General features: G+C 29.2%; 2 protein-coding genes across 3 annotated transcripts; one reads left to right on the plus strand and one right to left on the minus strand.

The window, feature by feature from the left end:
• LOC116765619 (nose resistant to fluoxetine protein 6-like) lies at nt 1–4,969 on the plus strand. The gene is made up of 13 exons (XM_032655162.2): nt 1–304; nt 603–742; nt 1,059–1,401; nt 1,780–1,897; nt 2,043–2,127; nt 2,271–2,437; nt 2,706–2,784; nt 3,190–3,293; nt 3,364–3,537; nt 3,628–3,775; nt 3,847–4,033; nt 4,175–4,317; nt 4,666–4,969. The coding sequence occupies exons 1-13, from the start codon at nt 223–225 to the stop codon at nt 4,891–4,893; spliced, it is 1,998 nt and encodes a 665-aa protein (XP_032511053.2). The 5' UTR covers nt 1–222; the 3' UTR covers nt 4,894–4,969.
• LOC116765620 (elongation of very long chain fatty acids protein AAEL008004-like) lies at nt 4,947–24,660 on the minus strand. Of its 2 annotated transcripts, none has more exons than XM_032655163.2 (7): nt 24,506–24,660; nt 9,356–9,421; nt 7,717–7,907; nt 7,480–7,560; nt 7,209–7,371; nt 6,868–7,004; nt 4,947–6,465 (listed from the first exon to the last, which is right to left on the minus strand). In XM_032655163.2, exons 1-7 carry the CDS (start codon nt 24,510–24,512, stop codon nt 6,256–6,258), a joined length of 855 nt encoding a protein of 284 aa, XP_032511054.1. In that variant the 5' UTR covers nt 24,513–24,660; the 3' UTR covers nt 4,947–6,255. The 2 variants fall into 2 exon arrangements, with proteins under 2 accessions (XP_032511054.1, XP_032511055.1); XM_032655164.2 differs by lacking the exon at nt 24,506–24,660 and adding an exon at nt 9,564–9,592.
• Between the last annotated feature and the right edge of the window lie 1,513 nt (nt 24,661–26,173).

The following is a 26,173-nucleotide window of genomic DNA, read 5'->3' on the forward strand; positions in this document are numbered from 1 at the left end:
ACTGTTTATTTTTTAGTGTCCTTAAGAGAGTAACTTGTAACAAAACATTATATGTTAATATGGAACTCTTTTGATACTGTGTATGTACGAATAAAATGGAATGTTTACAAATTTTTATACTTTGATCTTGTAAAGATCCTTCAAGGGTCGGTTCGGGAGATGTAATCTGTTACGGCGTACATCTTAGCTCTTCATTGCGGTAAAACTGCTGTAACAGTGTACATGCGTTTAAGTATGAGAGTTATATTTTTCCTATCTTTTTTAATGAGTTGTGGGTGTAGTGATATAATATATAGGCTAAATGGTAAGTCACTATATAATTCTTTCCTTTCTCTTCTTAATATCGTTTCGTTTTAAATAACTTTCTAACACATTTTTTTTAAATAGTTTATCATAACTCATTATGCACTTTAAATAGAACTGATTTAGAAAACAAGTTGTCAATTTTATTATATAATTTAAAATATGTATATATTCTTACATGTTACATTATTTTACTATGGATTATTATATTATTTTTATAAAAAAAGTTGTGATATTTTACATGTGTTAAGATTATTTTTTTGTTTACAAATTGTTTGTACGCATGTATTGTTGTAAAGACACAGAATATTCTAAAATGCCGCCTGTCTTCCACTTGGATGATTATGACGACTGTATGATAAACCCCCAAGGCTTGTACTGCTTTGTAGACGTCAATTTGGTTTCCGACAGTCCCAATGAAGTCTTAGTTATGATACAAGTAAGAAGCTTTTATATGTGGATAATAAATCAAAGCAATTATTTATCTGAATGAAGAGGCACAGTTTATTCTATATAGTTTCCTTGCAATCCTTATATATATTCCTGTTTTGATTAAATTGGGATCTGAATTATTGGAAATACGCTTAATATTTTTTTATTAGCTTATTCTTAATGTAAAACTAGAATTATAAATATTCTTTATATGTATGTATAACATGAAATTTATGGAGTCAGAAAAGTGTGAGGTAAATTTATTTATATCCACTAGAAGTGTCATTACTATTGTTTGTAAAGTTATATATGATTTATTTCAGAGATATTCGGCGCAAACAAAAAAACATTTCAATCACTCCCAACTTCATCACGGTAAATGTGTTACACAAAAATGTAAAAAATACATACAAGATCTAAATGAAACCGATTTGATCAGCAACCATCACCTCACGACTGCTCTGGAGGGATGTTTCAATGAATCCCTATGGCAGGACTATAGACTCAAAACGAGAGTATCACACGTATTTTGCGTCGATAACAAAAAGGAAGTTGTTTTTGACGCTGGCGATATAGCGTTGGGCGTATTTATATTTATTGTTCTGGCGCTAAACGTGATTGGAAGTCTCTACGACGTCGTTTTGATAAAAGGCAATAAAAATCAAGGTGAGAGACGCTTGATTTGTAGATACAACACTATCATTATTGTAATCCGGAATTCATAGCCTCATAGCAAGTTTATTATTTGTACTTAACTATGATAGCTTTAGATTCGACGGTGTTGCATGTTTTGTAATCTGTATGCCTTCTGTCGTCTAGGACTTGATTATGAATGAATTTCGTTAAGGATTATTGTTAGTTAATGATATAGAATATTTTGGCGTATTTTTAATTAAGTTATTATTATTTTACAACTAAAGAATTCAACATGATGTAGTCAGTTAAGACTTTAGTTCTATGTAATTTATATAAGTTTTTTTTAATAATTTTTATTAACATTTAATATGTTAAATACTAATTTTATCTGACTATTTTTTCTATCAGGAATAAAGCCTTTGCTATGTTTCTCCGTGCCACGTAATTACAGAATGCTTTTGTCTCATCACAAAAAATCTGATGTGGTCCTTTCTGAACAACGCTTTGTTATTTTCGATGGTTTGAAGTAAGATCTTCTAATTTTCATATTGATATACAATCAATAAATTTCAAATCAAATATTATTTATATTTTACACTGTTAAAGATAATTCTAATAGTTGTTTTCTTATCAAAAACTCGATGTTTAATTATTTTATTGCCAATTTTTAGAACCATAACGATGATGTGCGTTATTTATTGTCATTCACTCATGATGTTTGCTTTTGAACCTGAAAATCCTCATCATATCGAACAGGTATGTATATCGTCTAAAGAGATTAATTTTGTATCTTTCAGGCATTGAAAAACTTGGGGTTTCTAGATAGTAATGATGAACTTAGAAGATACTTAATTCACTTTTTCGTAACATAGACGTTATTTTCTTAATGCTTGTTTTAGCTTTATGACAACATTCTACATTATATATTCCTGAATGGATTCTTAGTTGTCCAGACATTCTTCATAATATCGGGATGTCTCATATCTTATAAACTGGAATTGTACGCAGAGAAACATAAAGTAAAATGGAATTTGATACCATTAGCGATTTTAATGACTTGGATAAAGTGAGCATAAAATATACAATGTATTTAGTTATAAAGTTATTATGCATAAAAATATTTTAATATGATTTTGTTTTCATTGTATGAATGTAAATTTTAAATTTGAAATTATTGAGACATATTTACATGTTATAAATTCAGTTCGTTTTATTTGTCTTAAATGTTTTTGTAATCTCATCTTTAGTTAATTTTGTAATATTTTATTATGAAGCCAATCTTGGTGCGATTAATATCTACATAAATAAAATAAGATTTTCTTATTCTCTTGCAGACTAACTCCCTCCTACATGATTATATTAGCAATTTCTACAACATGGTTGAGGCACGCTGGAACCGGCCCTTTCTGGGAGGTTAAATATTTATTAAAAATAATAAGAATTATCAATAAGTCATACGAAAGATTCATAAATCTTAAATATCCATGTCTATAAATCTATAATGAGAATTATATATTTCTATAGATATATTTAATTAAACATTTAAAAAAATCGTTTTGAGGAGTCATTATTAAATCTGAATATTAATGTTCCCTTAGTAACGAACATATAATGAAACTGCTGTTGTCATTTGTTATAAAAACAGACAAAAAATCAATTCCTTTGTTTCTCTTGATAGTACAGACAGTAACTGTAATTGAGATGACAAACGTCACTAACTGTGATGGAAGTAGACCTGGATAATATTGTTTATTTCTAACATCCTATTAATTGTTAATGAATACCATTTATATTGTCTCATTTTTTTCATCTTTTCAGATAAGTGTTGCCAAAGAGGTGGAGGATTGTCGACAGAATGGTTGGACAAACCTATTGTATATCAACAATTATATGGTCAATTCCCAATGCCTTGGACAGTCATGGTAACTATAAAATATATTTCTTTTTATCGTTGATTAGACTATATAAGTGAATTGTTTTTATCTTTACAAGGTATTTAGGGGCCGCCATGCAGCTAAGTATAGTAGGATACATTGTTTGCGTATTACCAAACACCGTTAAGGTCAGGAACATTGCGCTAACGATTCTCTTCGTGATTGGTGTTTTAACACCAGCAGTTCACACTTACTACCAAGACTTGGATGCTGTTCTCATGATTACACCTGAGTAAGTTATTTCCCAATTGAAAGATTTGAGGCTGAGAATTTTACTGTTACAGAAATTTTATAATATTATTTTATACTGCCTTTTCAACAGAACAGCTCGAGTATTTGAGGGGAACCCCACATTTAATTATGTATACAGAATGGGTCACACAAACATCACGAATTTCATCGTGGGCATTGTTTTAGGATATTCCATATATAGATGGCAGAAAACCGGAGAAACATTTCAAAGATATAAAGTAACTAAATGTAAAAATAAACACCCTTATAATTTTTATAAGTATGTACAAATATTTATTATTTATTCTAGAAACATCGTTATTTGCTTCTGTTGACTTTCCCATCTATTATTGGAATGATGTTCATTGGGAGCGTATTTTACTTGGATCATCTTAACGCCCCGGTACTCGTCAAAGCTATATATGCTGGTATTGTTAAGCCAATATATGGAATCATTATGTCGGTACTAATTATAGCAGCCGTTTTTAAATTAGAAAGTAAGTTGAAAATAATCGTACAACAAGAAGTACGTGTTGCTTTAATCTTTTCTATTTAATGTAGTTTGTAATTCTCCTCTTTGATCCGACTCGAGATTTAAACTTTCTGTTTGATTAATATTTTCTTTTTATTTATTCGAGATGTTTATCGAGCTATTTTCGAGTCGAGTATTTGGAGGATACCAGCAAAACTGACGTACTGTGCCTACATAATACACGTAACGATAATACGCGCTGTCGTCGGGAATCGGACAACCTTGGCTACATTTTCAAACATAAATATGGTAGAGTATCAGCGTCACAATATCTCATAATGCGAAACAGAGACAGTAAAAATATAACGATGAGTGTACTCATTTAAATTAAATCAATTTTTCGGATAATATGCGTTTTTTATAATATTTTTTTTCATAATTCTGACGTTTCGGTCCCTTTACAGAAACCGTGAACACGGGCAGACGAGATGAAACCCCGGGATTATTTGCTTATAAAATAATAAAAAAGGCCAATTATCCGAAAAACTTAGTTTCAGTAAAAATATGTTATTTTTTTTTAATATAATATGTTAGTTAATAATTATACAATATATTTTTCGATTTATTGCTCCTTATAATGTTATCCTATTTTTTCAGATTGAATTCTCATTAGCATGTATATCATTGACATTCATATTGTCAGTGCCGTTTTGGTTACTCATAAATACGCCTCTCACTCAGCTACTTAAGTCGTGTGTTAGTTGTTTGTTACAAATGAAAGAGGCTCATGGAACAGAAGAAGATTCTAGAACGGATAAGAACAGTGTTACTCTTGAAGTAAAGAATGAAATTCAAAAGGAAGTGGCTGAAAACGTTGCTTCGTAAAAACTTTGTCGTCAACAGTAATTTTTTGCAGGTTGTGGAAATGAAACATGATATTTGTAATAAAAGTTTTGATTTATTTTCGTTTTTATTTCATTTTTTCACTTACAATTACAAGTCTTAAGTCAGTATAAAAAGTTTGTACAATGTGATTCCTCAGAACTTCAATGTATTTATATATTTTTATGAGTTCCTCTCACACATGTTATATGTATAATATTTACATTACAATATTTACCAATTTCATTAAATACTAGTGTTATTTTTTTTTTCAATAATATCAAGAGGACATTTCATCTTTTATATTATCAAACCAAATGTGCCTCTAAAGGATTAAAAAAAATTGAGCTATTGACTCTATTATTATAAGACGATATTTGTTCATTACTTTTCTATAAGAAAATTGCTGTCATTTTAATAATCTTTGGATAAAAAAAAAAAACTAGACGAAAACATCATTAAATGTCACAGTTATATCGATTTTTATGATGATGTAAAAGGAGAAGAAATATAAGGTTGCAGTTTTATATCACCTATGTATTAACAGGACTAGCAACGAGGTGATTGACTGCTTCCTGTCTGATTTGACTTATTTTTGTATCCATGAATACGATTTTTCCCTGTGAAGTCACTCTTTTCCCGTTTACAAAACCATAATACAACTAATAAAACATTTAGATAATTTATAAGGTATGAACAAATATTTGGTAGATAAAAACATCAATTTAAATCAATAATTATATATATAAAAAAAACAGTAGAAACTCAGCATAGACAAATGATACTAAGTTTTTCTGATACTACGCGTTTTTGGAATTTATCCTATAACGACATAATCCGGACGTTTCGGTTTCCTTATAGCAACCGTGGTTACGGCCACTTATATCTCGTCTGTCTGACATACATATGTATATACATGTTTGTATGAATAGCACATGCAGCTTAAAAAATATAGTCGTATAGGTCAGTAAATGTGTATTTAAGGGAAAATTGTATTAATTACTCCTTCAATTTGGTACAAAACGGATAAATGTGCTGTGTATATATAAATAATCATTCATATAACTTAAGACTATATTGTAAAATGGCGCGATTTATTGTAAATCAAAATTAATTTGACAATAAAGGAGAGATGACATTTAGTAATATTGTGATATCGCCCTCCTTTGGAAATGTATAAATACATACATCAAGACACGTGCAAATTACATTAAACCATTTCTACATGGAACTAAAGATAATTACAGAATAATTCTGTACTTAGTTAATTCTTACAATCACCTGTTTAATACCTTAATATACAATATTTACCTTAACCTAAATACATAGAAAACATTTATATAAACTTAAAGAGATTTTCGAACGCTAGCATTCTTTCGTTTTACCATTTGCGAGGACACCATTAGCTGGCTTGCTTCCATCCCGAGGTTTAATGTAGTTTCTGTAGTAGAAGTTACCGAACATATAAAGGAACAAACCAGCGTTGAGAGCGAGCAGGAAGTTGATGGTCTTAGGGTAATTACAGTCACAGAACATTACACTGAAATTGTGATAGAAAATGATGACGAACTGGACCTGGAAGTGAAATTTTATATTAAAAAAATTATAAAGCTGTTTTATTAATAATCAACTTCACTATTCAGTGGAATTATCAATAGTTTCTGTTGTTTTGTTGTTATTAATAAATAGCTATTCAAATAACAAACTTTTGACAAACCACACGCTCTTAAAATTTTAACCACATCAATTCTTATAATGTACATTTATTTTTTTGCTATAATTTTACATTTCCAAGTGATACATTTTTTTATCATTATTTTTCGTTTTTTAAAACAGACGAAAATAGTTCTATTAATTCCTTATGGCATTAGAATTGATATCAATAAAACAGAACTACGTTGTATGTTACGAGCTTGTATTGCTTACACTTGAATATGTATACTAAAGGCTGCATATAACTAAAGAATTTTTTAATACCAGTTGCATGCTGGTGAGGTGTTTCTTCCACCAGAGGTATTTCTGGTACTGCGGCCCCAGACCAGAGATCAAGTAGTAAGTGTACATGACTATGTGAATGAACGAATTGATGACTCCAAGAAGAGTCCCGTGACCACCTGGAAAATAGGAACAGTACATATAAATATACATCGTAACAAAGTTTATTGTAAATTCTGGTATTGTATCAAATCTGTGAAATCCAGAAATTTCAGAGAAAGTAAATTTTTATATTTCAAGTCCGATCTCATTCACAAACGAAGTTTTTTAATAATTTATTGATTGCACTTTTTTTTGTTATATTTAAGCGAATATATACAAACCTGGTAAAAACCTTACACCTATCCACGCACAAATTGGCATCATTGTGTGATGGTACAAGTGTAAGAATGTAATTTGCCTGTTCTTCTTCCTAAGCACAAAGAAGACCGTGTCCAACAACTCGACGATCTTTGCAAAAAAGTACCACCACACTGCAGCAGCCATCTTTAATAAATTTTGGATTCTCATATGAACGTTGGTGTTATATTGTTATTGTCTAACTGAGACGTCTTAACTGATAAAAATAACCGAAATTTAATACATTGGACTCACCCTTTTTGCTTTAGGAGTATCTGAATAATCTACAGGTTGGCAATCAAAGTTGTAATCATTCCACCATCCAGAGGCCAGACCCTGAAGAGAGGACCATTTATGTATAGTATGTTAGAACCCGAATTATAACAGAATCATACTATCTGATTTAGAACAAACAAGTTATAACAAATGAAAGAGATTGTGACTTGGATCTAAGATGATATATGGAGATAAATGTGGTTAAAATCTATTTACTTCATAAACTAGGAATATGCTCAACAGGATCTGTGAGATGTTGTAGAGCGCTATGGTATTCTTCAGTGAGTAGGGTTTTCTGTCTCTCATATAATTCGGGCCAACAGAAGTACAGAAGTACAGGTACGAGGCGAGTAAGGTTATCAGAGGACCTGGTCCGGTCACCAGTAACCAGTTCTCCGTCCGAGGATCTGTAAAATATTTTTTAATATATCAATTAATAGTAATAATATAAAATAATAGATATATGAAGTAAATATTAAAAGGACAAATGGTTTATAATTAAACTTTACACAGTTATTGTTATATGTAAACTTAATAAATAAATTCCTGTTAACTTCCACACACACTTCAGACACTTATTGCAGATATAGCATTGACTACAAATACATATACAACAATAATTATTTTTAACGTAAATGAGCAACATATGTTTGGGTCGCTGATGCTGCATGTTTCTGTAAAATATATCATGCCCTATGTTTTATAAAATATAAAATCACTAATATTTATATATTTTTTTTTTAAATAAAAACTAAAGTAAAATAAATTTTTATATTAGAAAAAGATCTTGCGATTAACTATTGTCGTAATCAGATCTAAGGCTCTCGCGAGTTTTATTCATGTAAATGAAACTAATATATTTCGGATATACTACGCGGATTTTATTATTTTAAAACTACATAATCCCGACGTTTCGGTAACTTTGCAGCAACTTTAATCACGGGCAGGTAGTTTCAAAATAATAAAATCCGCGTAATATATCCGAAATATATTAGTTTCATTTAAATAACTAATGTCGTATAAAGTTTAAAAAGTTGTTTTTTTTTTTGTCTGATACAGTTTTTTACGTTCATTTATAAAACGTAAATAAACAGAATAGCAGACCCACCACAATGATGTCCATTAGTATAATAATCACGTATAGAAAATAGTGTTGGGATTCGTAGCATACTAACAACACATATTAGTCATTTATTGCCAAGACAACGTCTGAAATACTTTAATTATTTATTGTTTTACACGTTAGTAGCATTTTTTTATGTAAACAATTAATTATTATTATATAAAATATACAATTTTAATGTTAAAAAGCATGATGATATTAAGATTTATTATTTGGTTTTTCTTTAAAGGTTTTCGTATTTACTACCTTAATAAAGTACCTACATGAATTAGCATATTGAAATCGAATAAATTTTCACTAGTCTTTTAAAATATTTTGGGGATTAATATAAAATTTATAAGAAATGAAACAAAATAATTATGTTAATTTATTTACAAAATGAGTTTACATTGGGAGATCGTGGAAGTATTTAAAAAAAGTGATTTTAACCATGACGATGTATATAAAGACCAAAAGGAACGATTAAATTCCATCAGTCTGATTTGGAAATTCCTTTAAGCCAGAAATAAATTCTTCTCTTTGAACATTTTTTTTCGCCAAAAATATAAAGTAGGCAATGTTTAATAGAGTAACAAGGTCTACAATAAAAAAGTTAGAATATTTTGAATTTCAATGAATCGAGATCTTGACAAAATAATATAAAAATTTTATTATCAATATTGCAAGACGTGTTTGGAGGAAGATGTCGTTTAAAGAGGTGTTATTAAAATATGCATATTATTTTAAACTTACCCGTATTCCTCTCCATGAAAGATTTGTATGAGTCGACGATCGACATGTTGTAGCTCTGTGTTTCACCTGAAAATAAAAGATTATATTCATTTACACAAGAGGCAATGGACAATAAAGTTCAGTGGGTCGTCGTGACCCAAAAATCAGGGCAAACAATTCCGAGAGATCAAGAAAAAAAAACGTAGTTGTAATAAGCCAAGGACACGACCTACTCCGCACCCTCGATGTACTTGTAACGCCACCAGACTGACGAATACTCAGATACTGACATTTAACAAATATTATAGTATTAAACTAAATTGCCTTATTGCGTAACATATAATTATTTATGTAATTCCTGTTATTAATCGCTCTCATTTTTGTGCAACGACATTCTTTCGATCCCATTAGTTTAATGTGATGTTTTGACTCCGAAATATTAAGTTTGATCGTTTTAAAATGACAAATAATTTAAACTGTTTCTGTGCTAATGGCACGTTATATTAAGATTGGAGACTTGTTTTGTTATTTTATTGCTTTCATGAATTTATAACAAACATTGTGCTCAACATGTTAGTTTAAAAGTAATTTTATTATATATGCTTTTATAATATAAATTAAATTTAGAAATGTTAAAGTCTATATATAATTTAGTTTGTGTATCTTTCATAAGTTTTATATCTACTTGTTTTCATATGTCACATTTTATTTACCGGTAGTCATAAATAATATTAGTCAAGGAAATAAATATTTAATAAAATATGTATTCATTATTATGGCAACACTTTATTATAATATCCAGATTATAAATTTAATTTGCTAAGTTTTTTATTATATATTATTAATTAAAATTGATTTTAATCACAAGAATATTCAAGTGTTCGTTTCAACAATGCTATATCTTTAACTTCATAAAGTTGTTATACATTTTGGGAATGTCTGGGAGATTTTAAATAGTGAAATTGAAAAAAAATACTATGTTGCTAGCTAAAGTTAAAATTAATGAATGTATTAAACAAGCAAACGCATGATTTTCACTCTAACGTATATAACAGATGTACCCTGTGAAGTCATGTAATGTTACGAGTCCTAATGATCTATTTAAAAATACATAGCAAACGATTTTGAACCAGTTCTACTTGGTATTAGAATTGATTTTAAATATTGCAACTGGTTATCTACAAAACAAGACAAATTTTATATTAAATACTTCCAGTTATTTGAATACTTAATTATTATAAACATTAATTGAAATTTTACTTTTTATTAAACAAACTATTTTATATAAATATGTTAATCAGTTTCATCAGAAATAATTTTTATTATAATTGAATATTTAAAAATTGACGCACAATGGCATACGAGGTGATGGAGGGACGCTGTTATTCTCAAGTGTACAAAAAGAAATATTATAGATTTCAAACGATATACCTCAGGTAACTTTATAACATTTAAAAAAACCTGAATGAGCAACTATTAACTTTTTATGTTGGCGTCATCCGCGGAATCAATTTAAATGTTAAAAGATATTTAAAGTGTTTTAAAACATATCTAGATCCATGACCTCTACGACACTTTTAATTATATATATAGTGTCCAAAATCGGGCGTAGATTATACACACTGTGTCAATTCATAGTAAGCACAAATATTTTGATATCGATTCCGTGGAAACTACACAAAATGTAAAGATAAATTATAGCCTGTACGTTACTCTGAGGTGTTAACTAAATTGTTGAAAAGTCTCATTAAAATCCGCATAGTATATTTTACGCGCAACATCAACAAACTCCCATGGATCCGTACGTAGTCGCAACCTCGTAGTTAGACTGCTAGTAGGATATACATCTTATACAGCAAATGTTTTTAACACGACCATGTTTATGACACCTATCTGTAGTTTATTTACCGTTTACGACACAGCACGCTACATCATTATGTATCTACTCTTTAATATGAAGCTTATCGCGTATCAAGACCATTCCTGAGGAGTTCAGGAATTTACTTTCTCAGTAAGTTGGGATCAAAACGTCTCGTAATGTTACAACAAACATAGTAAATAAGATGGATCCCTTGAAGATTAATCTCAATTATTTGATAGCAAAAACTTTATTTCCTTTATAGTAATGATTAGAATTCATGACATATGAACATATTTTAAATAATTGGGCGATTAAAGTTCATTCTTCTTTTTTTTTTGGATAAATTATTCCTTGTTTTTTATGAAATTATTTAGGTAAAACAATAATTTGTTATAAAAGATTGCATCCTGAAAAGAAAAATGTTTCTGTTACGAAAATATTCAAAACAATGTTCATTTTCAATATTAACAAAGCATTCACACTATTGTTATTGACAGATAAAGAATAAAAAATATACAACTCACAAAGAATAATGGACTCAATGTTTATTACAATAATGTTTACTTGAGATTGTCTTCGTGGATGTCATGTCGCAACGAGGTTTTAAATTCTTATTGTTTTAACGTAAAAGTACATACATTATTTCGGTCCCAGATAATAAAATATTACAAAATTTCCGTTATATTTCAATCTTACAATTAATGTCCGTAAAAATGATTTAATTATATTTTTAATTACTGAACTGTCATTACATTGTTATAGAGATCGTTATCACGTTCCGAATGGATTATTATGTAAGGCATATTTATTTAGCTACCAAAGCATTTCAAAAACTTTATCAGCACTATGTCATAGTTGTTTAATTTTAAAGTAAAGTCATTAATTCATCATCGGTGTTTGATATTTATTTATTTCCACTATCATCCAAACATTAAAACTAATTGGGTTAAAAATAAAAACGCGTTTGTAAACCGACGGCAATCACATCCGTGATTTGTCATAAATATTCAGTTTTAAAATTAAAAGTTTGTTTTAAAAACAGTAAAGCAGTATGTGTATATACAGTAATGTATTTTTTTTGGTGCTCTAAAGAAGTTGTTTATTTTTATATACATATAATAATCATTCAAATGTCGTTGAAAAAATATGAGTGTATTACCTACAAAATATGATTTAGAAATTAAATCAGCTCTGTTAGTAAGAGAGGTTACATTGACTAGTAACATGTTACAATGACATTGTGATTTCCGTTAAGCTAATAGCATAATACGTGCCAAAGACACTGAGGTGATTATATTATCCAAAAAAGCCTGCAATGGGTTACATTCCAAGTATGTAGTGTATATAGCCTTAGATTTGAAGCAATTGGATAGTTCTTATATTGAGAGGCATAAGGTTCTCATTGATTTATATTGTGGTCAGCTCCAAGGTTGTACAAAAAGAAAGTTGTTTAGTAAATTATTGATGGTCGCAGCTTCATAAATTATTGAGATGGATAATCATTTGTCAGAATTATATATGTTTAAGGGAAAGATGTCATTCATTTTCATATATTGTTTTATAATCTTTTCTAATCGTGTCTGTAACCTGGATAAATCCAAAAGAAAACCGTAAAAATTATAGCATGTTTTAAAAAGAATTAAAATCACGCAATGTATGGAGGGCCCGGTAATGTAGCAAAGCTATGGATGAGAATTTATAAGACGACGGAAAGCGAGATGGTTCATAGATATAATCGCTTCTAATACAATATACCAGTCGCAGTATTATTTAGCTCCGCAACGTTTTTAACGACAAGTTAAGTGAAGAAGTAGAAGGCAACACATTTATAGCTATTGATAGTATCTAAAATTTCAAAACACAAAACTATTATCAGCAAAACAGTACGAGTGTGTCTTAATATATTATTAATTCAACAATCTTTTATAATGATACAGTACAATGACATTGTGCGTATGGATGTCATACTTATTAAGTCTCAGACGACTTGCTCCGAAGGTGAGGTCGGACATTAATTTTTACACGAGGAATGTTGACACGGTTCCGATATGTCTTCTCATCCAAAAAACATTATGGTTTTGATACTATAAGCTTCGAAGTTACGTTTCGTGCTCCCCGTGGGATTAAAGCAGATTTCTGCTTTACCAAGTTATTATTATAATTCATGATCTAATATTTTAAATCACAAAAGCAGCAAATGTAATAAAATTTCATTTATAAATGTCGCAATGTAGAAGGTCATCAAATGTATTGCAGGTATCTGTGGCCGTTTAAAATCACTCAGTTAATAATATGGTGGACTGACTCACCTTATATAATAAATGTTTACGAAAAACGTTGTACAAACCTCCGAGCATACTTTTTAAAGTGAGTAATATACACTAAAACGAGTTCGCTATCCGTAGAGGGTTCCCCGATTTATCAAGAATTTGATATTGCCTTCATCATTACTTTAAAAGCGAAAATAAATCAATGATATGTGTGTATCACTTTCGTTGTTGATAATGCCGTAATGGTTATAACCTTCACAACTTGATGGGAAAATGTAAATATTGGACAACTTTCTTTTCAATATGAATTATTTAATGTCACTTTTGATAAACGTCAAACAGAAAGTATCTTATCTAAGGAAATACAAAATATCTATGACAAATAGACGGGCGAAGTTCAGTCGATCTATTATTACAGTCAATGATTCAGTAAGATTATAGATTGGTTATTGGAAGATTATAATAGAAATATGATGTTTAATAATATTAAGAAGAAAGTTATTATATATTAAAAGCATGTAATGTTTTTCCGGTTTTACTGGTTTTTCATTATTGCTATAAAATAGTAAGTTTTCTTGTAAGAGACGTTGTTTACATACACATAATAACAACGAACCGATAATAGCTCATATTAATCAACGCCTTAAACTTTACGGTCAATGACTCAGAATAGCAAATAGAAATATAGTCGACAAGGACATTGTACATCAGCAATATGCCATCAGCAGCAGGTATATGATGTCAACCACGCGTTTATAAACCTCTAAACAAATCAAAACGCTGTTCAAACGCTTTGTCATTATAATTGAACCATGCAGTTATTAAAGATAGAGTAGTTCTTAATCTTTTATAGATAAATTCAAGCCAGCTCCGGTTTGTTTGAGCTGAATGCATCTGTCACAATGTAGCGAGTCATATTGAAATGTATGAAACATGTCGGTATACTTTCTAATCCAAATGACTCACGGGATAAGTAAAATTACTTGCATTTACATTAGCAAATATTTGAAAATGAAATTGCATGGTTTCAAATTTATTTACTTCCCATGAGATATTTACTAAATTATATCTTATTATTAGTATATGGGAGGTCTGGTCAAAGGTTTTTTATAGCATATTATTGAAGTGGTTTAAAGTTTATTGCTTGTTGCCTGAGCATTAGCCCGTAGCCGTGGGCATTATTACCACATATCAGACAAAGTCATAGCGCCAAGTAATTCGTCGTTCTCCAGGCTACGGCTTTAACATACATACCGTTATTAGTTTGACTTGAGTTGCCTTGAGATTTGAACAGAGTGAGATATGCCAATTTTCGTTGTGTCAGATGCTCGGTCATACAGGGTAGCGACATCCGAAAACGGGTTATCCTCCGAACTCCTACACTCAGGGAGCAGTTTAATTAGTAGGCTAGGTACCTATTAAAGTGGCCCCGCTAACTATCTATAATCCCAGTGTGGATTCGTCGTGCCGATTTGCGATCGTGTAAGAAATCAGTCGACTCCCTTTGGAGAGCTTTGAGCGTTTCTGCAAATTCAAGATATAGTACGGCCCGGCACAACAACTCTAGTTTAGTTGTTGGATTATAATTTAAACGCTTAGTTCAACTTTTTTCATTCACATTGCTTTTCACTGTATCCACAAATAATTGGAAGGTTTTAAATAAGAAAGTAATGTCATATAGTATGCTTCACGTATTCTCTTTAAAATTTCTATCAGATTCTGTGATTAGAAATATTTCGTAATTTAAACATGCAGGTTACATTTTTGAGCATAATTTCATCAGCACATTAAGGCACGTAACTGCTATAAAATCTTCTGTCTGCTTTTCCACATATGAAACCACAGGATTTTCCATGCTATGGATGGTGGTTAATACTGGTGTAGCAAAATAGTATATCCTGGTGACCACCAATCGCATAAATTTGACCACAGCTCATTTGGGTCAATTGTAAAACTCGGTGAGAATGCTTATGTGGCCCAACTAAAGTACCCTTCAACATAGCCGTTCTTTTAAGAGACATAAATACTCTCAATCTAGAAAGGATATCTCCATGTTAGATTACTGACTAGGCTAGAAGTGGAGCATTAAATTTCGCCTTGTTGTTAAGACTTTCCCAGCTGGTGAAAAATGCTTTAAGGCTGAATAGTACAGCATATATATTCTAGGACTATAACCAAAAATTTAAAGCTCAATCCCAATTTTAGTCCAAAAAATTTCGACTTTTAGACACAATAAGACTAAAACTAACCTAATCACAGGCTTAAAATAGGTCGCCTATTGGCATTTTAAGAATATATTTTGGAAATACCAGGAATCGCACGATTAATTACGTCATCCCCTTTTTTCAAAGGATAATAATCAGAAGCACGGCAGGGCTTCATCCTATTTTTGAATATCATTCTTTTGAATATCTCGATGCAGCTATACACTTTCTATTTCCTTAAGTGCACAGCAAACGATTGGAATAATTTGCTTTCTATTACGTTTTCATAAACTTACAATCAAAAGTAAACCGGATTTTATTGGGATACCATCCATTATTCAGTGTGGAGTATGGAGGTTGCAAAAATCTCTACCAAAGTGGTAGTAAATATTACATTTTATTGAAATGAATATTTTTCATTCCTAGACAGGGCCATATATATTTTTTTTAACATAAAGTTGGCAAAACTCGACTGACTTTATTGCTGTTGTATTGTGTTCAAAATTATGAAGTTGTCAGTAATAACTAATATCATCATAAAAGTAACTCTAACAAAAAGTTTAATAAGCCCAAAGTATCCTCAAAATCAAAAACGCCACAAAATGTCTACTCAAAACACAGAAGGAAAACATAGACAACCTAAAATGAGACAAGAAATCATACATGAGGCTACTATTTTCTACCAAATTGCACAAAAACAAAACCACCGAACAGCCAACGAAACATGAAATACACTATCCTTACAACAGAAAAACGTTAATAATGATAGAAGACAAAGATTTATATGCGCAGCTAAAGCACCTAAACTCTAATCAGAAAATATATAATGAAAAATTCTTTAATGCAAGCAAATTTCGGACCTGCAACCTTTGGTATATCACGTTCCAATTGCTTAACCACTTAAGCTATCATGGCTTGACTCGAGTTGGTGAATTGTGCATTCTCATTTTGTGATGAAGGTGCTATTTAGGTAATATGAGGACGCTTTATAACCTAAATTATTTATTTCGAATTTAGAAGATGTCTCCGAAAGAAGACTGGAAAACTAGAGGCATATCAATAAACGGCTAACTAACCTATTTCAGATTCGTGGAAGACATAGTTATAGTGTTTGACACAATAAATTAATTTCAAAATGGGCTCATTTCTTTTGCCTAAACCTCACAGCTAGGATTAGGGGAAATTATTACAGAAACCAAAATGATGACATCATACAACAGCCTATATTGAGGTCTTAGTATGGGAATCATTAAATTTCTCTTAATACCAATATAAAAATAAAATGTAAAGCGATACAAATTAGTGTGTTGAAGTGATACTTCGGTGACTATTTCTTTTATTATTTTGTCACTACTAAAGGATTGGTGTTTATTTCTGTTACGTTAAACTGGTATTTTTTTGGTTTACACAAAGAACGTAAGGTGATAAAATTTCGTCAGCTAGACTTTATTCGATTTTTAGTTCCTGCTGTATCTTATAGTATTTTTGATCAGACTTGATTTCCTTCGTGTTATTATAATTAATGCGTTGTTAAACTGTTTCATTGTAAACACAAAGCTCTTAGCTCTTATATGTGATGGCGTTACGTGATTATTTATTTATTACTTTAAACGTGGAATGAATTAAAGAAGTATAAAGAAACTTTTACATTATATATATAAAAAATAATTTAATAAAATAAAATCAAAAATATTAAACGAATTCGCCTTATAATGAATTACAAAACAAAAACGGAAAAACATTGAAAAAATATTAATTCTAACATTTTTTGTTATAATTTTAAAATTTAATTTGTTTTAATTATTCACAAGAATAATAGTAATAGATTTACTTACCTACTTACAAACAAAAAATATAATTAACGCACAAAAAAAAAAATATAACAAGAAAATATGTATCTTTAAAAAATAATATGGAACAAAGACGTTATTCTGATTTTGTTATGCATAACGTTAGTATACGAGTACAATACAAGGAGTAACCTGTTTAGGCTTAGTGGAAAGACAGAATCTTAAAATATCATATATTAATATATAATCATATTTTTCTCGAAGCATCTTAAAGTCTAATGTATAGGGTCTCCGCTATCTTACTATTTACTCAACACTCATCAGCTGTTTGAGTTATTATGTATGTATCTACACAATGTCATTGCCATATATGAAGATCAATAAACACTTTTAAGTTGTGAAGGGTACTCTATGTAATAATGTGAGATTTTTTAAATAAATATGTTTTTTCTTACTGTTTTTATGGGTGAAACAGTCTTTATTTTATAGTCGTCATGTAAAAAATGTTTAAATAGAAAAAAATACAATAAATTCTTATCTTTCGCATCCGACATGAAATTGGGCTGGCCTTATTTTTTATTTCATTACTCACATAAAATATTTTAATACAATTAGTTTTTTATAGAGTTTTTTTTAAGCAAAATAATATTTTTTTTTCATGTTTTGCATGTTATTTATTTTGATTTCCATGCCTAATTATATGCGAGACATTCATTTTATCTCTATTGCATGAATCTTGAGTTTTAAGAAACAAAAATTTGCTTTAATTACCGCGTTTCGATGTAACGTGTAATGGAGGTTAACTTAATCGTTGCTGTTACTTTCATACTTCAAAGTTTATCTTTTCCTCTACTTTTTAAAATCGATACATGAGATTGCTAGTGTATTTTTTATGAATTTTTACATGGATTCGTTATCAAAACAAAAGAAAACTTAACACAAAGTCACTCACGATGTTTTAAAATTCAGGCTTCCTTAAAATAAATATTGTAAGAACATGTACTAAAAAATATATTAATTCATGAATCAGTTATTCATAAAAAAGTACTTAAATTGCAAAGGTCATATATTTTATTAAACTTATAAATATATTTAGATTAAAGACAACCTTATTTTGGTGAATTTAAATCTAAACCTCAGATATGAGACCAATGGAGTACTTTATTGGACTCTGAATTTAACAGAGTAAAATTACCACGATGGGATAAAAAAAGGAAATAAGAAACACTTACGACGTAAAATAGGCAATGATATGTGCTGTAGTTGTTCGACTACACCATGATTCTGTAATATTTAACAATGGCATAATAATATCATATAAAAAAATAAAAACCAGTATTTTCAGTAGGAAATAAAACAATTTTGCTGCCAAAAACTTGCGGCATGGAGTGCTGAGTAATTAGTAATGTGGTTGCACAGGAATTGAGGATCGAACACGTCTACATAGAGGATTCACCATAAGGTTGTCTTTAATCTAAATATATTTATAAGTTTAAAAAAATATATGACCTTTGCAATTGAAGTACTTCTTTAAAAATAACTGCTTCATGTATTGATATAGTTTTTTTAGTACACTTTCTTATAATATTTGTAATACTTATATCAATGAGCCTGAATTATAAAACATCGTGAATGACTTTTAAGTTAAGTTTTCCCTTGTTTTGACAACGAATCCATTTTATAAATTGATATTTATTCGTATTGGATTTGAAAATGATACGAATTATATACAATAATAACTATAAAGCTGTATTTATAACGAACATTGATGTACTATATATGTTGCTGTTACCTTATTCACATACTCGAGATATAAAATGTCGCTATAGTATCACAACTGATGCGAGAAATTGCATACGTGAGTGGAAAGGCTCAAGGTCTCTTACGTTACGTATGTAGTTTGTAGGTACTAAACTTTCAAAGTATAGAATGCAAAATATTATCTTAATAATAAAAAAAATATATATATTTAATTTAAAAAAATATTTATAGCATTTTATTTCCCCTTTCTTTTTTGTCTAAGATAATTCTAATAACTTCTAATAATAAAAAGGAAGAAATAATGTTGTCAAATACCACTTTATAATCCACAACATAAAAACGTGGGTAGCGATATTAAAAGGTCCAGCCGGATCTTATTTAATCGCTTAAAAATAATTTTCAACATTTATTATTAGTCTACACACCAAGGAGATCAAATTAAAATTGACGAAGAGCTGTTCTGTACTTTCATTTTCATTTCATTCATTCAATTATAGCACTAAAATAAAAGCAATAAATTAAATTATTAAATCTTCTAATCTGCTCAAATACCAGAAATTGTATATGGTATAAATAGAAAAGTATTTAAATAAATAGTGCTGGGTAAATAGGGGTACAGGTTTTCTTGAGGGGTAGCGAATTCCAAGCACAAATGTCAGTCTACATAAACAACCATATAAGCCTCTATATTTATAATACATATATATATATAATTTAGCCTGAATTCTTTTCGATTATCTATCGCATGTTGCATTGAAGCCGGCTATGATTCTACACGAGTTATAATACAAGTGTTCAGTAGGAGTTGTTTCTGCTCGGCTCAAATCAGTTGCTCGTGTAGAATTTATATTCCCATTCATTCGTGTAAGCGTTCCGACGCGTAAATCATTTATTATTTAGATCAGTGATTTAAACATTATGCTTGTTTTTCAATATGCATTATTATTAACGGCTTTTTGGTTTATGCTAAATGATTGTATTTGTTAGGTCTTCCCTTTTCTCATACGCAGCTTCTAAATACCTGAATTGAAATTTAAATGAAACTAGTATTTTTCGGATTTACTACGCGGATTTTATTATTTAAAAACCTCGTCTGCCCGTGATCACGGTTGCTGCAAAGTAACCGAAACGTCGGGATTATGTAGTTTTTTTAAATAATAAAATCCGCGTAGTAAATCCGAAAAATACTAGTTTCATTTAAATGAATACTCGCGAAAATCTTAGATCTCATTATCTGAATTGAAATTCCCAAACATAATAATATTAAGAAACTTTTTATGTTTCTGTTTCCAAATATACTTTCAATTAGATCGCGGATTCATAAAACCGTAAAAAAAATTTTTTTTTGACTCTATATTTTCTAATCATATTATTAGTGTTATTAGGAAATATTTATACTGAACCAAAACATAGCATAGCACTCTTGCCTCCATTAAAAAATATTAAAATAGCTGAAAACTCTAAAACTTTATACCAACTAACCAACCGACCATTTAAATATTCGGCGTATAAATAAAATTCCTACGCTTTTTTAGTTACATCACACGTAAAGATTCGTGCTGAGTCTGATTCAAACTGCCTTATGTTATAGAAATTAGTTCTGATTGGTAAAGAAGCTAAATTTCTTGAGTTCATTTAGATAACCGTAAAGTTACCAGTAAATTTATTAGTAAAAGATTAAAAAATGACTTGTAAGAAACTTACAATAATCCTGAATCGACACGAAATTAAATTAAACAAAGCATAATACGGCATTTAACGAAGTAGAGTAATATAACAAATGAACCAATCTTGTACCAACCTACGAGTAACTTAATAGAATAGACAATCTAATTGGCAGACGATATTGCTTCGAAAATTCCACAAACCTGCTTTACAACATCTGTTGTTATCCGAACTCAGAGTAACACAATATATGATTAATCTATGATTCAATCGTACTGTTCTAAACTAACTGGACTGAGATGGAAAAAAGTAATAGCAAACAATGACTGCATTGTTAGTATCGAGATAATCTCTACAGTAGGTAACGTTGGAAATAGTATTTTAATTCTTACTATTATAACATGTATGTATTTATTTCTTCGTTTTTGATATTTGACAAATTAATTTTAAATAAAATTTTAATAATGGCGGAAGTAGAAGCTGTTGTAAAAATATTTTAGTCACGTCTGAACTTAGTAGTATGTGTCAGGTGTTTTTTGCTATCAATGATTTCGAAGGATTCATAACTTTGGCGTTGCATAGCTGTTTCATAACATCGTTTATGTAAATCAATATTCTACATTCTTGTTTATTCAGGGTCAAATAAGTTTTGGATAGAAAATAATGTCAGTGTCATATGTTGAAAATCCATAAACTTTCTTACGAAACACGATGAGTGATTTGAAGGAAAAACAATTTATTTCTATGTGAATCATATAAAATATATGACAAGAGTCCTTCAAAAAAATATATGGTAATATTCACGTGTAACATATATCTAAGTCTTTTCATATCCTATACTATTCGTTATTTGCAAATTTATGAATAATTTTAAACGTAAACATTTATAGACGGAATAACAAAATCAAATCAGTCTTTAATTCTATAAGGAAGAGGAAATCATCAATATTATAAGCATTTTAAAAATACAGGTCTCATTAGTTGAACAACCGGTTTGTCTTACTGAAAATTATTATAATATGCTTTATAATGATTTCAGACTAAAACTTTTGAATAAAATATTTACATTACATAAACTAGAAAATATTTTAAATATAACTTTTTTCAATAATTGCAACATTCACAACAGATAAACGTTTTTGATGAGATTTTAAGTTTTAAAATAATTTTAGAATAATATATATTTTTTGTAATTTATAAATATTAATTATTTGCGCGGAAACTGAACTCCTTATTAATTAATATGTTTATTTAATTGTTACACCTTATTCAAAGGCAATTGTGATGAAAAAATTATATAGCGGGCTTTAAAATAATCGCCAATAATGTTGAGTAAGACGCTAAGGTTACAGAGCCTTGCTCTATCGCAGGTAGTGGGTTCAGATATTGTTATTATAGTTAATAATACATTACGAAGACAACGAGAAACAAAGAAGATATTGATGTAAGAGTGTGCAGAAATATAACAATCTAAGTGGAATTTTTCAATATCAAAATATTTACTTTAAGATATATCAAGCAACTCACGCCTTCTTTTACATTGAAAGTATTTTATTATTTATTTATTACTATGTACTTATTTAAAATATTTCTGATTTTAGTTTTGGTTTTATAATAAAATTTTTGTTGTCCGTTTTTTTTTATATGGCTTTAAAATTATTTTTTTCAAAATAAGAAAACTTTAGTGATGTTCCTAAATAGTATCTAAAATAAAAATTGCTTGTAATTAATAAAACATTCATTTATTTTAACTATAGCGTCACATTTTTCACTTGTGATGACTTAATCGATTGAACACCGGTTCTCATGCCTTCGGAAAGACAAATATTATTTACATGCACTCACACAACATCGTTTGTCTTGGAGATTTTTAATAAATGAGTAAAATTAATTTGCAACAAATGACGCATCGCTACATTATAAAATTAAATAATTCGATTCTTATCTTGTTGATTCTTTTAATTAAGAGTTTGGTAAAAAAGATTTTTGTTTTTTATTATTATTTCCGATATTTTTACATCAATAATAGTGTGTGTAGTGCTTTTTTCCCAACTATACCCATTTCCAAGTTACAGTTATTGAAAAAATTGCCCAAAATTCCTCCAATCGTTCAGTCTTGAAATGTCAACAGAGAAATAAAGAAATATTATACAAGGTATATCATTCATATTATTTTTTCTCAATAGGTATTTCATTAATGAATTAAATTAACAGATTAAACCCATTTTAAACATTAGAATAAGAATTAACATCTAATTAATAAAAAAAATCGTTTCCTTTGACTAATTTTTTTCGGTGCACATGTGATCTTTTTAATTTTTTTTCGATAGACAGTTTTTTTATATAAAAAAAAATGAATTAATCATATTCGCTTTGAAATCAATGGTTGGAATTAATAAATAAATTATTTAATATTGAGCTTTTATTATATCTCTCTAATAATCATTAACACATTGCAAGTTTTGAGGTCATGTTATATAATTTTAAAATTTTATCTTCTTTTCGTATAAAAGAAATTAAGTTATTCAACTTCGTTATTTTTGAAGGCGTTTTAAATTAAATATATCGAAATATCTGGAAAACAATGATGTGGTATAAAAACATAGCATAGCCCGCAATATTTCAAATTACTTGTTATGGAAAATAGGAGGCAGTCAACATCCTCCCAGCTGTAATGAATATTTATTACGTGTTTAATTACACACTTAATTACTATTACAAACAGTTACGTGAAATATCTCGATTTTTCTTTATTTAATATAATATAAATTGCGTGATTGCAAGTTTAAAATTTAAAATAAATGAGACCAACTTTCGTACTTACTAATTTTTATATGAAACAATTTGATCGTATTGAGTGATCAGCAAGTACTAGCTAAATGAATACGCCAAAAACTTTTATTACGTTTCGGTGAGTAGTGTATTGGAAGGCAAACATTTTATTCCTCATTGACGAATATCACACATATAAGCAGAATCTGTAAATTATTTATACTAACAACCTTACAAAATTTCGGTACGTGTATTTCCTGTGGAATCCCGTAGATATGTTATCAATTACATAATAATTAATTTCGTTGGATTTTGTTTATTCGATTTTCTCCGCGACTTTTTCGATGTAGTCAAAGGGAAATAAGGATTTGTTTGTTATCATGACGATGTATCTTAAGAATATTAGAATCGAGTTATTCGTCTTAAGGAGTTATTATTGTACGTAGAAATTGTTTACAATCTCTGCGTTAGTTGGAGATCAAGTATGTGTATTTAATGTATAGCCTTTTTCGATAAATGTTTTAAGTAGTTCCTAAATCATTATCTTTACTTTTATAATATAAGCATTCATATCGAAGTAAGTGAAATGAAGCGGGATGTTCTGTTTATATTACTTGAGGACTAGTTAAATTGTATGTATCAATTTTCTTAGACGCAGAAACTGTGTAATTACCATTTAATAGCAATCTGTCTTCAACGGAACATCATTTATTATACAGCCTAACGACCACGCCATGTTTTATCTCGACATGTAAACAATTACAATAAAATTTCAATATCGTATTTTACTTTGACTACGTTATATATATATAATTTTTTTTATTAATATTTATATATTCTCTACTCACCGTTCATTTAAATCTCACTAACCACCACAGCACACACAAAAATCACAACAGTTATAATATATTTTTAATTAATTTTGTTGTTTGTTTTTTATCCCGAGCCCCCTATTTGGAAGCTGAGAGCCAGCCACGCACGGCGTCACCCAATACAGAATGAGCTGTGCTTGCCAGCGCGCAGCTATAATAAAGAAACGCCATGATAAATGGACGGACTTGCTAGTGATTCTCACGTACAAATACGTCACTGATTTCTTAATTATTCTATCATAGTTTTATCTAATAAATATTATCTCCCTGTAGGACTAACTATCGTAAATCGGTTGTGTAATATATCAAACCTTTTCATTACTTTGACAGAGTTTTGTTATCAAAATATCGAATGTTAAACACTTATCGGGATCGTATTTGACTAACGGTTTGAATCAACGGCGTCAAAACGGTCGATCAGATTTTTATTTGATCGGATAATGTGTTTTTATAAATTAATAAAGTGCGGAAACTTAAACAGTGGCTCTCTAATTATTTGCTATCACTCTGCCGAGGCACAACTGTATTAAACACTTCTCGGTCAAGTATGTGACTGTTATTTTATTGATCGGTGTCCATATGTTTATCTTCACACTAAGTATTCATTGATTGTTTAACCAAAAAAAAAAAAACTTAAGTATAGTAAAGCTTGGACACACATGTATGTATAAAATACACATTAAAATGTTTACGCAGAATTTATGGAAGCTGGTTACAAAACAATAATTTATTCATATATTATTTAAAACTAGCTTACGGTTCCTTGAATATTTGGAATGTTAATGTCAGTCAAAAATAATATATATATATATATATATATATATATATATATATATATATATTTATATAAACAATCAAGTAGACAAAAAGAAGCGCAAAGAAGCATAAAAAAATAAGACATGGTATATATAGACCACTAATACAAAATTATGATAATTTTTGCTAAACGTTGCTATTTATATTTATATCAAAAATTAAGTCTAGACAAACAGGTAAAGACCAAGAAATATTAATAAGAAATTCTTTTAAATTTTATTAGATTAATTTTTTATTTATCTCATTTTTAATTTCCTGATCATTAACATAATATAAAAAAGCTAACAATCTTAATTATATAAATGTATATATATTTTTTTATTTTGTTTTCTGAAAATGTTTATATTATTTTCGATGTTTGAATCAAATCTTTATGTTCCTTATCATTTGTTAATAATTTTATTTCACACCTGTTTTATAGGAATGTACAATATTGTAGTCTCAAGTTTATATACAAGATTAGGGTACGTTATAGTTTTTCTTTTCTTTTTGCTCGCGAACATCTTGGTTTGTCACCAATATGATATGAGATCAGCCGCTACAGTCTATATTTCAGTATAATATTCTCGTTATAATTACATCTATATTATGCGTATTTCCACTCATCGAGAATATTACATTTTTCATCAATAATGGACGTGTACCTCATTTCAGTAATTTGCTTCATAGCACAAAAGTTATCTAAATATTTACTTTACTAGTTTTAAAAGCGATCGGCCCACCTGAATTTTCCCGTGGGAATGTGTCATTTTCCCGGGGTAAAAAGTAGCCAATGTCTTTCTCTATCAAAATATCTCCATACCAAATTTCATGCAAATTGTTTCAGTA

The sequence above is a fragment of the Danaus plexippus genome, chromosome 11 (assembly GCF_018135715.1).
Source record: "Danaus plexippus chromosome 11, MEX_DaPlex, whole genome shotgun sequence".
NCBI lineage: Eukaryota > Metazoa > Arthropoda > Insecta > Lepidoptera > Nymphalidae > Danaus > Danaus plexippus.